At 44.8% G+C, this 14,093-nt stretch overlaps 1 protein-coding gene across 35 annotated transcripts in view; it reads right to left on the bottom strand.

Annotated features, from left to right (window-relative positions):
• The window catches only part of PPIP5K1 (diphosphoinositol pentakisphosphate kinase 1), a 57,237-nt gene that overhangs the window by 41,150 nt on the left and 1,994 nt on the right, over positions 1-14,093 (bottom strand). For 18 of the 35 annotated variants that reach the window (XM_054532706.2, XM_054532705.2, XM_054532718.1 and 15 more), the window contains exons 2-19: positions 10,641-10,734; positions 10,200-10,374; positions 9,248-9,443; positions 8,706-8,796; positions 8,408-8,493; positions 7,939-8,093; positions 7,698-7,799; positions 7,068-7,229; positions 6,843-6,964; positions 4,899-5,000; positions 3,946-4,032; positions 3,752-3,827; positions 3,498-3,607; positions 3,329-3,411; positions 2,985-3,116; positions 2,705-2,826; positions 2,249-2,431; positions 105-246 (exon numbers count right to left, since the gene is read on the bottom strand). In XM_054532706.2, the coding sequence (XP_054388681.1) occupies positions 105-246; positions 2,249-2,431; positions 2,705-2,826; positions 2,985-3,116; positions 3,329-3,411; positions 3,498-3,607; positions 3,752-3,827; positions 3,946-4,032; positions 4,899-5,000; positions 6,843-6,964; positions 7,068-7,229; positions 7,698-7,799; positions 7,939-8,093; positions 8,408-8,493; positions 8,706-8,796; positions 9,248-9,443; positions 10,200-10,346 (2,098 nt within the window). In that variant the 5' untranslated portion in view covers positions 10,347-10,374; positions 10,641-10,734. Of the gene's footprint in view, positions 1-104; positions 247-2,248; positions 2,432-2,704; positions 2,827-2,984; positions 3,117-3,328; positions 3,412-3,497; positions 3,608-3,751; positions 3,828-3,945; positions 4,033-4,898; positions 5,001-6,842; positions 6,965-7,067; positions 7,271-7,697; positions 7,800-7,938; positions 8,094-8,407; positions 8,494-8,705; positions 8,797-9,247; positions 9,444-9,560; positions 9,674-10,199; positions 10,464-10,640; positions 10,735-11,741; positions 11,859-14,093 lie in introns of those variants that run through there. The other 17 variants (XM_063716613.1, XM_063716624.1, XM_063716610.1 and 14 more) reach the window with 7 other exon arrangements.

The raw sequence follows: 14,093 nt of genomic DNA on the forward strand, positions 1-14,093 counted from the left end.
AGGAGGAGGCCTGGTCTCTGACATTTAGGAGATGACACCAGAATGCCTGAGAAACCCATCCATACCTGAGACCTTGAAGGGAAGATAGTAGTATTCATACCCACCTACAGACCTGGGGTCCTGCATTCGTTCCCGGATCTGGTGGGTGAGGTTTTCGATCAGGGCAAATACCTGATCACAGACCTTCACAGGATTCTGGATGACAGTCATGGAGTTGAGCAGGGAAGTACTTCTGGTGGGAGCCAGCTATGAAGAATAGAGAGAAGAAAAGCAAGATAGGCTCAGCACTAATTGCCCAGATTCCTGTGAGTTTATTACACAGAGACTACCCACAATACAGATCTGTATGTTGGTTCACTCCAGTGAGCATTCTTAGGTTACTGGGCATACTAGCAGTTCTAGGCCTTCAGGTAAGGGCACTGCTCTAGCATATAGTCATCTGAGAGGGATTGATTTTAAGAGTCCAGAGAAAATAAAAGACCTAAGTTCTTTTCTTGAGGGCTCTAGAATACACATGGAAAATACTGGAGAATAAAGATTAAACCAAAATCCCTCAAAATCTCCACAGAATGTTTTCATGAGTAGAGATTACAGATAACATTATCTTCTTCCTCTAAACAAGATGCTAGCCTGAGCCTAGAGTAGAAATGCTGCCTCAAAACTGGGTTCCGACTCAGGCTTGTAGGACAGTAACAGTCAATGAAAAATGGGGAGGGGGAATCAAGATTCTGGCTGAAAACGCACAATTCTATTTAGGTCCTCACAAGTTTCATTCTTGCTCGCAAAAGAAGGCAAGGCAGAAAAGGAAAGCTGCCTTAGCTTTTTTGAGTTTCACAGTGAGCAATGGATTAGGAAATAAAGGAGCAAGTTCCTGTTCCTTATCAAGTCCTACTCAGAGAACACAGAAAATCCTATGGGCTCATAGCAAAGTGCTTAGCTACTTAACTCATTTAAGAACCAATCAGAAATGTTACACAACAATGTAAATACATGTAATGCTACTGAACTGTAAACTTCAAAATGGTTAAAATGGTACCACAATTTTAAAGTTTTAAACAGTTTTTTAAAAGAACATATCAGAAATGAGGAGTGGGAAGAGTAGAAAACCACTGCCTGGTCAATTGTGGCCTAGATATGCAGGAAAAACAATGACCATATTGGGTAATGGCATATAGTGGGATTAATACTATAAAGCAATGTAACAGCCTGGGTGTTGGAGTTAGACCCTTTGGGTTTGTATTAGCTGGATGACATGAGGAAAATTGCTTAGATTCTTCTGAGCCTAGGTTTCCTCATCTGTAAAATGGGAGGAAAGTCCTTGTGGTCTGCAGTCCTTGCAGTGCTTTAAAGATGACCATCAATTCTTTGTCTTCCTTCCCTTCCCTTAAATCTGGCTGGTCCTGTAACTGTTTAACCAATAAAAAATAACAAAGTTATGTTGTGCTAATTCTGGGCCTACACTTTAAGAAAGCCTCTAAGCTTCTGCTTTTGAATATCCCTAAAGCTACCATTTAATACATCCAGCTATCACACTACAGAAACCATATGAAGAACCATGTGGAGAAAAGAGGCACTGAGATTACAGGGAGAGCATGAACAGGGAGAGAGCCAGCCATCCCACAATCCCAGCTGAACTTCCAGATGGTTCCAGCTCCAGTCAATATCTGACTGCAATTTCAGGAGAGACTCCAAGCAAGATCAGATGAGCCCAGAACTGTGAGAGATAATAAAATGATTGTTGTTTTAGGTTACTACGTTTTGGGGTAGTTTATGATGCAACAATGGATAACTGAAACGTTCTTTTGTTCAGGATCCTTGGGATCAGAGCTGTGCTTAGGAATTGAGAATCTGTGGGACTTTAGAAGTTAATACAGCACATATGCCATATGTATATAATACCTCCATCAGGGCCCATGGCATAACCAAACACATTAATATTTCTGCCACAAAATGCATGACTATTTACACTAAGTGGGAAAACTAAGGATTATAAAAGTCTTAATGACAGTTCGTGTCAGGTTTAGCTGCCAAACGAATCTCAATGTCAAGAAAAAAATCTTTTTAATTTTCAAAATTATGCATAAGAGATTGTGGACCTGTACTTATCTCAAAGGGTCGCTGTAAGGATTAAATAATATATGTGTAAAACAACTAAAACAGTGCCTGGCATGCAGTAAATACTGTTATTATTGATCCCTACTATTTACAATTCTAGGAATTGGGGATCCAGGCTATTTTAGAGCCTGACCTCATCGTAGTCCTCAGGGCCAAAGGGCGCATCCTGCTGTAGAATATGGTGCAGCCGAGCCTTCACCCGGTGCTGGCAGCTGCTCAAGGAATCCCCATCGCTGTCCAGTAGCCCATTCATGTTGGCACTCTTCACCATTTGCACCAAAATGGGTGTCAGCTCCCCTTCTAGAGCCAGAAGGCCCTAAAGAGAAAGCACAAGGTCTATTTGTTTCCCTTGCAGGTTAGCATCCCTAGGCCTAGATGGTCCCAGGGATCGAATGGGAGCTGGTTGAAGAGATGGGGCCTACCCTCACTAATTATTCTCAGCTCATTCTCGGTAGTACAGAATGGGTCCGATACATGCAGAAACTTCTCTGAGTTGGCCTACAAGCACCCTGAGATGCTCCAACTGGTTCTCCAAACTCTCTGCTTCTCTACCTAATGGAAACTGGGACTACAGAACTGTAGTATGCACCTTGGCGAAGGCAGCAGCAGTCATCTGAACACGACCCTCATCAGAGGCATAGATCTTGAGATCGTGGCGGAAAGTGCTATGGAGACGAAGCAGCCCACAACCAGGGAAGCCAGCATAGTCACCTGGGGACAAAGGGGGGGACCAGGAATGGACTGCTATAAATACTCATGGAAGAAAAAATATTCATTTCCCCACTGTCTCTGTCCCTTCATTTTCCCCAACTTACTCTCTAATCATTTTATCCTGGCTCTGCTATGTGTTCACTCCCCAAAACACTCACCCTGTCCTCCAGGGTACATGCAGCGAAAAGCTCGCCCCAGCTCCTCAGCCTGAACACGGCCAGCAGGAGTCAGTTCTCCACCCCACTTCAGTACCAGCAACAGAGATGGGGCCAGAGTTTCCCTCTGTGGATCTGAAGGAATAAGGGGCAGTGAATGGTCTAGATCTAAGAAAAATAGTGGGAACATCTAAATGTTAGGTCTTCTGAGGAGACCAGAGAGGTAATTTGGGGTAAAGGTCATCTATAGGCTCAAGTAAAAGAGATCTGGTGGGGAAAGAAGATGGACAAAAAAATAAAAAGAACACAAGATCTGAGAGGTAGTGGTAAGGAGGACTACATCTTACCTTGCCCCTCATTAGAAGCTTTTACTCCATGAGGGTAGTAAGTCAATTGTACCTTCCGGTTTATACCTGAGAAGTGACCATACCTGCAGGATAAAGTCACAGTTTATTTTCTGTTCCAGCACCCCAATTCTCACTGTTATTGGCTCCCTTTTGCTATCCCCTTTCTCACATCTCCAATACAGACTTCAGCTGCTCTAGTTTTCCAGTCTTCTCCTCGATCTCACCACCTGGTTCTTTCTCCAGTTCAGCCAACAACAGCCTTGTGATATCCAGCACCTCCTAGAGGAAATAATAAGGTATCCATGCAGAAGGCCAAGTCCTAGACAGTTACCTTTCCATCCCAGTCTTTTATCAAGACTCCCAATGCCATATCCTCTAACTCTCTCACAGCACTGCTCCTCCTGGCCAGATTCACTACCTTACCTGGAGCTGCTCAGGTCGCTTGAGTTTTAATTTCCCTGTCTTGTAGCCACCATGTTTTTCAAACAGAGCAAAAAACCTGAAGAAGTAATGAGAAGCTTCAGTGTGGGATGAGACAGTCAAAGCCTCCAGGACTTGCCCCCCATGCAGTCTTCCTCACGAAAACCTATTTGTGTAAATTAGGACACTCTTCCGACCTTGGGTGTTTCACTTCCATCTTCATCTTCTGCTTGGGAGTACGATCCCCATGACGAATAATTGCAATGACACAACGAAGTTCCATCCTAAGATCATAAATGTTATCAGAGCCTCTCCCACATCCCCATCCCACCTGCTGTCATCACATTACTTGACATGTCAAAAAACAGAGGGGCTGAGCAGGGCTCAGGCCTGTGATCTCAGCACTTCGGGAGGCTGAGGTGGGAGGATCACTTAGGCCCAGGAGAAACATAGGGTGAGCATGAGCAATATAGGGTGAGTCTGTCTCTATAAAAAAAGTTAAAAGAAAAAAAATTATCCAGCCATGGTGCCACACACCTGTGGTCCCAGCTATTTGGGAGGCTGAGGTGGGAGGATCACTTGATCCCAGGAGGTAGAGGCTGCAGTGAACCATGAGTGCACCACTGCACTCCAGCTTGGGAGACAGAGCCAGATCCTGTCGCAAAAAAAAAAAAAAAAAAAAAAAAAAAAGAAAGAAAGAAAAAGAAAACAGAACTGAGATTAGGAATATAAATGGAGGCTGGGCATGGTGGCTCATGCCTGTAATCCCAGCTCTTTGGCAGGCCGAGGCGGGTGGATCACTTGAGGTCAGGAGTTCAAGATCAGCCTGGTCACATGGTGAAACCCCGTCTCTACTAAAAACACAAAAATTAGCCAGATGTGCTCACCTGAACCCAGGAGGTGGAGGTTGCTGTGGGCCGAGATCGTGTCACTGCACTCCAGCCTGGGCAACAGAGCTAGACTCTGTCTCAAAAACAAACAAACAAACAAAAAAATGGCGGTGAAGTATAAGTGGAGTTAAGTAGACTGTGTATAAGAGGCCTGGGCTCCGTTAGTCAGATAGTGTGGGGTCAGGAAGTAACCATTAGTCTGGCTTAAGGAATCCCATGGGTCTTAAGTAGGTTACTCCAGATTTTTTGCTTTTGCTTACATAGTGCCAGATGTGGTGGGAACAATGGGAATGTCCTCAGCCTCCGTGGGGATGGACCATGGAATCTGGAACTGTGGGGCAAGCTCCCGCATTATGGTGTTCCTAGAAAGAGAAACAAAGAAGCTATGTAAAAATGAATAAACCAGAACTACTCAGAGGAATGAAGCTCACAAAAACAAGCAGGCTGCAGGCAGAAGAATACATTAATAAAAAGTCTAAAAACATACAAACAAATACCCATAAATATGTAGTAAAAATATAAATAAATACACGGGAATGACAAACACCAAATTATGGATTGTGGTTCCCTCTAGGGATGGGGAGGGGATGTTACTAGGGAGGAGTACATAGGGGCTTCGATTATATATATATATATTTGCACACACACACACACACACACACATGTGTACAGTTTGTGTATATACACATATGTATGCGTATATAGATACACATATGCGTATATAGATACACATATGTATGTGTATATGTACATATATACGTACATATATACACATATATACGTATATGTGTACATATATGTGTGTGTGTATATATGTATGTGTGTGTGTGTGTGTGTGTGTGTGTATAAAATATATATATTATTTTTTGAGATAGAGTTTCGCTCTTGTTGCCCAGGCTGGAGTACAATGGCATGATCTCAGCTCACTGAAACCTCCACCTCCTGGGATCAAGTGATTCTACTGCCTCAGCCTCCTGAGCAGCTGAGATTATAGGGGCCCACCACTACGGTTGACTAATTTTTTGTTTTTTTTTGGTTTTTTGGTTTTTTTTTTTTTGAGATGCAGTCTCACTCTTGTCACCCAGGATGGAGTACAGTGGCATGATCTCGGCTCACTGCAATCTCCGCCTCCCAGGTTCAAGTGATTCTCCTGTCTCAGCCTTCCAAGTAGCTGGGATTACAGGCGCCCACCAATATGCCTGGCTCATTTTTTTTTTTTTTTTGTATTTTTAGTAGAGATGGGGTTTCACCATGTTGGCCAGGCTGGTCTCGAAGTCCTGACCTCAGGTGATCCATGCACCCCGGCCTCCCAAAGTGCTGGGATTACAGGCGGAAGCCACCGAGCCTGGCCAATTTTTTGTATTTGTAGTAGAAACAAAGTTTTACCATGTTGGTCAGGCTGGTCTCAAACTCGTGACCTCAGGTGATCTACCCGCCTCGGCCTCCCAAAGTGCCAGGATTACATGCATGAGCCACCACACCCGACCTATATTCCTAATATTTTATTTCTTAAGCTGGGTGGTGAATACATAGATGCTCACTATGGTCATCATTCCTCATATATTTCTGAATGGTTTATACATTACGTGACAAATTTCTTGGAAAGTCAAGCTGCAGAGCAGTATTATAGTATGACCACATTTAGTAAAATAAATACAGTTTGGATATGGTAGAAAAAGATAAATTGCTATGTCTAAAACTGTTAACAACAATGGTCTCTGGGAGGGGCAGTGTTAGAAAGGCAAGGAGCCTGAGGAGCCCTTTCTTTCTTATTTTTATTTTTTTAATTTAATTGATTGATTGATTGATTGATTGGGATGGAGTTTCGCTCTTGTCACCCAGGCTGGAGTGCAATGGCACGATCTCAGCTCACTGCAACCTTCACCTCCTGCGTTCAAGCGATTCTCCTGCCGCAGCCTCCCTAGTAGCTGGGATTACAGGCATGCGCCACCATGCCTGGCTAATGTTGTATCTTTAGTAGAAACACGGTTTCACCATGTTGGCCAGGCTGGTCTCTAACTCCTGACCTCAGGTGACCCACCCGCCTCAGCCTCTCAAAGTGCTGAGTTTATAGGCATGAGCCACCGCGCCTGGCCTGCTTTTTCACTTTTAAATCACATTTATGATATTTAAAATAAAGAAAAAACTTTCAAATATTCTTCTGTAAGCCCATTCTCCCCAGCACAGACCACTATGTCTCGTACCCCAGAATCTTGGCACAGTCATCGTAGTATTTCATCGAGTTCTTGACAAAACTAAAGCCATTGACATCACACACAAAGGAATGACCATTGGCACGAAGAAGGTCAAATCCACAAACTGTTTGCTGCAAGGAAAACAAGAAAGATGAGAACAAGACAGTTACCCTTCCCGGACCCCTGTTCCTTCCTTTCTCCCTCATTTCACAACCTCCCTGGGCCCTCCTCTACCTTGAAAGCTACGCAGACTTTCCTGGCCACCAGCTTTTCCATGGCAGTCAGCATGACTGGATATCGAATCTCTTTCCCCTCACTGTCTCGTTCAACCTTCCCATCCAAAGCTGGAGATTTTCTAGCTTCAGCATGGGCATAATCTGGCCCCACTGTATACACCTGCAGGTACATAGCATCACTGAGTATGCCCACAGCTCACCCTGTATATGAGAAGACAATATGAGCACTAGGTCTGTAGACTAGTTTCAGAGTAAAACAACAACAACAAAAACAAAACAAACAAATCCTGAGCATTAAGGAGACTGACCAACATTTTTCCGACTGAGCCCTACTGAAGTATCATTATGAATTTCTCCTCAGGACTCCACTACTCTCAGGTAGTCCTTATTAAAAAATAATTTACCAACATTATACCATTTTTCTAAGTCAGCCTTGCCTTTGCTCTGATAGTGAAAATGTGAATGTCTGTATCCTCCACTCATTATCTTCACCTGAATATGAAAGCCAATCACATTCACATCATGTTATTTTCTAGGACCTCCTCCCCATATACTTCCACCTGCTTCCCAAGTACCCCATCCCCACCCACACATTTGTAACCTCTTATATCCCTATATCCACCATAACCTTGACATCTGTGCCATCTGTTGGCATAAACTCCTCATAGATGTACGACCCCGTCTTTCGGACACTGCTCTCAGGAGAGTAAACACTGCTTCGGCTGCCAATCTTCAAGAGAAAAAAAGAAGAAAAAACAATGTTGCCTCAACTCTCTGTTCTGTCCCCAAATGCTCCATCTTCCTTCCCCACAACCTCATCTTGCCCTTTTACCTCTCTGACTCCCCAGATGCTCAAATATCCCCCCTACCTTACGAAAGAGACGCTGGCTTCCTCCTCCAGCTGAGCTGGGGTAGTAGATGTAAACATTGTGGTCTTCTGCACTCACTGGCTTTTCCACAAAGGGCTTGGGAAAGACAGCTCCATTGACCTCTACTTGGTCTTCACCTTCTATCAGGTTGCATTCTGAAAGGTGGATGTGTAGTCATTCCTATGGCCTAAGGTTGTGGAATATTACTAATTCTCATTTCCCCAGGTTTTCATCTCTATAACCCTCAAATTTTTATGACTATATCTTTGTAATAGATGAGGTAAAATCTCTATATAACAGGTCCAAGCCTCTGTCCGAAGACTCATGGCTCTAACCCCACCCATAATCCAATAACCAAAACCCCACACAGATAGGTGGTATATAGGAGATGTCTAGAAGATGGAAACGTGGCTAAGTCACAGAAAGCAAAGAAAAGCAGGACTAACCCTCCCTCAGGCCAGGTACTCACCCTCAGGCCGGGCAGGATCACGGTTGAGCACAGCATATCGAGGCAGATCAATACCCTCTTCCTGCAGGATCCGGTACACCTCCCTCCTGTCACCCCCAAATAAAATAGCTGGGAGAGGTGGGAGTAACTAAGGGCAGGGGCTGGGGATTTCATTTGCACAGGATTAAAAGACACCAGGGCACAAAATTATGGTACAAAAATTAGGCATGTTGGTTTGACTCTGCCCCTCTCAGAGTGGGTTCCCTGAACATGCATGATCCCAAAGCCACCCATCTCACTGGTCAACAGGAAGTTATACCTATCTTGGATGTAATACTGCATGGCCAGATCATTGATAAGAAAGGGGTTTCGAAGCTTGGAGTAAGCCACAGCTTTGTCCAGAGGAAAGCCTGGAATGGAGACAGGAAATAAAGAGACCAAAGGAAGGGAGAGAAAGAGAACGAGAAAAGAGCGAGAGAGATACAAAGACATATTAAAGCTATTAGCTGCCACTGAGCTCCTCTACCCATTCAACCCATCACTTATTCTTCTGCCCAGCTCCCCAAGTCTAGGATATTTATCAAGAAAAAGTAAAACAGAAATTATTTTTACAGTCCTTCCAGAGACCCAATTCTTTCATTGATCCTAAGAGACTTAGAGTTGTCCTGAGGTTAGACTATAGGCTTTAAACCCCCGGCAACTCCTCCAAGATGTAGGGAAAGCAAACTCCTTGGCACCATTCTCTAGTGTGTCACAAGTAGCTGATGGCTCTTTACTAAGGAAATAAGACAATAAGAACCTCATTTCCCAAACCAGTATCCCCACCACCATTCCTTCCCATTTTCCTTCACAGGCCCCAACCTTTGGAGTGGAAAGAGATGAGGCAGTGGCAGGATGGCCAGTTTTCCACGGGTTCATTAAGGATTACATCTTCTCCCAGAATGATAACAGTCAGGTAGTCAAATCTGCAGAGTCGCTCTAGGATTTGAGTCATTGGCTTGGACTTGGATTTCTTGGTCATGGCACAGATGCCAACAATGATCTGAGGTTCAGGAGGCTACAGAGAGGAAGTGCTATCAGAAACTCAAGAACTTCCCACCAATATCATCCCCTTCTGGGAACACTGTCTTATCTACTTATGGCACAGAGTTTCTTGCCAGGACTCTGGACTTACGGGATAAAGGGTGCCTCCTAACTTTGATCGAGGTTGGGGCACAGCTAGGGATTCCAACTGCCTACAGAATAGGAGCCTTTCCACAGTAGGAAATATGTGCTCAAGCAGGAGACCTAGAGAACCAACAACCATGAGACAACAGGAAGATCCTAAGGGCAGGGGTTTCTTTTTTTTTTTTGGAGATGGAGTCTCCCTCTGTCACCCAGGCTGGAGTGCAGTGGCACGATTTCTGCTCACTGCAACCTCCAACTCCTGGGCTCAAGCGATTCTCCTGCCTAGGCCTCCCGAGTAGCTGGGATTACAGGCGCCCACCACCACACCCAGCTAATTTTTGTATTTTTAGTAGAGACAGGGTTTCCCCATGTTGGACAGGCTGGTTTTGAACTCCTGACCTCAAATGATCTGGCCGCCTTGGCCTCCCAAAGTGCTGGGACTACCCACACCTGGCCAGGGCAGGGATTTCTAAGAGAGGCAACCTAACCAATCTCTACTGCCCCTCCCCTAAACCAGGATAGGGCCTGTTTATGACAGGGAGTCTATGCATTCAGAAAGAACAGAGAGGTATCTCTAACCAATAGAATCTTAACTCTCTAGGACAAAGGCGCCAACCCCAAGTTACATCATTTTCCCCATTCTTACCACTTCATCCTCCTCATCCTCAAGGAGCTCGCTGTCACTCTCTTCTGGCCTCATGCCTATTCCACGGGTGCCCAGCCCCTCATCTCCAGCTCCAAGGAAGAAGTGGGCCGTGGTACTCTCACCTTCACTGGCCGTCAATGACCACATCCCTGCCGGAACACCCACTCATCCCGCTCTGCAGAGGGGGGTACCCCATCAGCTCAGAACCCAAGCCCCCTGGTAGTGGGTGGGGATGGGGATGGAGATGAAAAGCATAAGAGGGAACTATAAGGGGAAACAAAACAAAGCTATAGGAAGAAGGATCAACAAGAAAGGAGGCATATGGGCTATGACTTGAGATGCTAAAAGAGCCATAAAAGAAAAGCAAGGTATCCCTTTTCCTCCCTGCTCACCCCACCCCAACCAATAAATTAGTAAGAGGATCAGATAATCAGCCCTTACAATGCCGGCATGTCCCTGATTTGGCCAGCAAGAAACATTAACTTCAGGCAGCAAATGGGAAACGCAGGTCCTCAAGGAAGGCTACTGTTGAGTCCTACCAGAAGAGAAGGTTAGAGTGACATTTCAAACTTTGGACTCATTTCACAATGTTCCTAGCCCTTTTCCACCTCCTCACAGTAGTGTTTAATTCAGTAACTTAATTCAAAGGCAGAGGAATGAGAGAGCTCATCTGCCTTTCCCCTTAAACCTCATCTTCATTCTTCCCAAAGATTAAATCAAAAAATATTTATTGAGGGCACCCTACATTCTAAGCATTATATCAGAACATTAAGGCCAGGCACACTGGCTTACACCTATAATCTCAGCACTTTGGGAGGCTGAGGAGGGTGGATCACTTGAGTCCAGGAGATCGAGACCAGCCAGGGCAACATGTCGAAACCCAGTTTCTACAAAAACATACAAAAATTAGGCAGGCATGGTGGTGCATGCCTGTAGTCCCAGCTACTTGGGAGGCTGAGGCAAGAGGATCATTTGAGCCCAGGATGTGGACGTTGTAGTGAGCCGAGATCATGCCATTGCACTCCAGCCTGGGTGACAGAGTGAGACCCTCTCTCAAACCAAAAATTAAAAACATAATAAAACCCCCATGCTCTCTCTCTCCTTCATCTACTCCACCTTAAAAAACAGTTGCACAGCCAGATACCATGGTTCATCCCTATAATACCAGCATTTTGGGAGGCTGAGGCAAGAGGATCGCTTGGGTTTAGGGGTTTGAGACCACCCAGGGCAACATAGCAAGACCTCATCTCTACAAAAAAATTTTAAGGCTGGGTGCAGTGGTTCATGCCTGTAATTCCACCACTTTCGGAGGCTGAACCAGGATGACTGCTTGAGCCTCAGAGTTCGAGACCAGCCTGAGCAATATAGGGAGACCTGGCCTTTACAACAGCTTTTTCTTAAATTAGCCATGCATGGTGGAACGAGCCTGTGGTCCCAGCTACTTGGGAGGCTAAGCTGGGAGGATTGTTTAAGCCCAAGAGGTCGGGACTGCAGTGAGCTGTGATTGTACCACTGCACTCCTTCCTGGGTGCACAAAAATACCGTTTCGGCCGGGCACGGTGGCTCACGCCTGTAATCCCAGCACTTTGGGAGGCCGAGGCGGGTGGATCACGAGGTCAGGAGATCGAGACCATCCTGGCTAACATGGTGAAACCCCGTCTCTACTAAAAATACAAAAACAAATTAGCTGGGCGTGGTCACAGGCGCCTGTATTCCCAGCAACTCCAGAGGCTGAGGCAGGAGAATGGAGTGAACCCGAGAGGCGGAGCTTGCAGTAAGCAGAGATCGCGCCACTGCACTCCAGCCTGGGCGAAAGAGTGAGACTCCATCTCAAAAAAAAAAAAAAAATATCGTTTCAAAAGAAAAAAAAAATTTTTTTTTTCTTGAAACGGAGTCTCGCTCTCTCGCCCAGGCTGGAGTGCGGTGGCGTGACCTCAGCTCACTGCAACCTCCACCTCCGGGTTCAAGCAATTCTGCCTCAGCCTCCCGAGTAGCTGGGACCACAGGTACACCCCACCATGCCCGGACAATTTTTTGTATTTTTTTTTTAGTAGAGACGAGGTTTCACCATGCTGACCAGGCTGGTCTCGAACTCCGGACCTCGTGATCCGCCTGCCCCGGCCTCCCAAAGTGCTGAGATTACAGGCATGAACCACCATACCCGGCCAAAAAGTTTTTAAAAATTAGCCAGGCATAGTGAGTGGTACAAGCCTGTGGTCCCAGGTACTCAATAGACTGAAGTGGAAGGACTGTTTAAGCCCAAGAGGTCAAGGCTGCAGTGAGCTGTGATCGTGCCACTGCACTCCAGCCTGGGTGAGAGCAAGACCCTGCCTCAAATAATGATAATAATAATAATAGAAGACAAGTGCCCAAGTTCAGAAAATCTGTTCAGGGAAAGAGGTCTAGTGTGGTTGGGAGGTTGAGAATACAGGCATCCATACAGCAGTCTCCAACCCATTCTCAAACTGAAATCTCAATGTTCTCTCTAATGTCCCCTGGTACTATAGAACCAGTGCTAGTCTAGGCCAAGGTCCCTCACACCAGGAGCTGCAGTGAAAAAAAAAAAATCCTGCCTAAAACTGTACCAGTAAGAATATCTTTAGACTTTAACTTGAACCAGCAGTTCCACTTCTGTGTACACACAAGTAATGTAGTTGTTCTCAACCAGCTGTGATTTTGCTGCACGGGGACGTTTGGCAGGAGACATTTTTGGTTGTCACAATTAGAAAGGTACTATTGGCGTCTAGTGAGTGGAGGCCAGGGATACTGCTAAACATTCTAAAATGCATAAGATATCTCCTCACAACCAAGAATTATCCAGCCTTAAATCTCAGTAGTGCTGAGGTGGAGAAACCCTGCTGTAGAGAAATTCTCCTACGTAAGACTTTTGTGAGGAACTTCTTAATCTTCTTCATCTCTCTGCTGGTAATGAGAAAAACTGAAAACAGTTCAGAGGTTACAAGTAGAATCCATAAATATAATGTCATATATAGAAATGATAGACTAATAGCAATGTAAAAATAAAAGCTATATGTAATAAATGGACAGTTTCCAAACTGCAGAAATATACCTGCAGCACAACGCTATTGTATAAATACAAATGTTACATATGGTTTATGACTGCATATATAATTAGTAGAAGTATAAAAACAGGGACTGGAAAGAAAGATATCAAATTCATGATAATGGTTACCTTTGAGGAGAAGGAAGAATGGAACTGAGGATTCAAATGGTACTCCACAACCTTATCTACAATGTTTATTTCAATTGTAAAAAAGATCTGAAGCAAATACACAAAAGGTTAACATTTGTTCCTATGAATTGTAAGGATATGAATATGTTATTATTTTCCAAAAATAAAAATTGAGTCACACATCAGCAATTTTCCGTGGTCTCCAAAAGTTCTCAGAAATACTGACCAATGACTCTAGTGAAAGCCACAAACTCCTTAAGTAAATGAACTTGTCTTACAGAAATAATATCTTACATATGTAATTAGTCTCACAGATTTTGAAAACAGTCTTGAATAATTATTTTCTCTATCTTTATTTTAAACTCTTTCTTACAACTGGGGTTTGCAATTTTGACCAGAAAGTTCTAGCTGACCACCAGGCATGGTGGCTCACACCTGTAATCTCAGCACTTTGGGAGGCCAAGGCAGGCAGATCACCTGAGGTCAGGAGTTCAAGAACAGCCTGGCCAACATGGCGAAACCCCGCCTCTACTAAAAACACAAAAAATTAGCCAGGTGGGGTGGCGCACGCCTGTAATTCCAGCTACTCAGGAGGCTGGGGCTGGAGAAACGCTTGAACCCAGGAGGCGGAGGTTGCAATGAGCCGAGATCATGCCACTGCACTCCAGCCTGGGCGACAAGAGTGAAAATCCTGTCTCAAA

Source organism: Pongo abelii, chromosome 16, assembly GCF_028885655.2.
Source record: "Pongo abelii isolate AG06213 chromosome 16, NHGRI_mPonAbe1-v2.0_pri, whole genome shotgun sequence".
In the NCBI taxonomy this organism is placed as follows: domain Eukaryota; kingdom Metazoa; phylum Chordata; class Mammalia; order Primates; family Hominidae; genus Pongo; species Pongo abelii.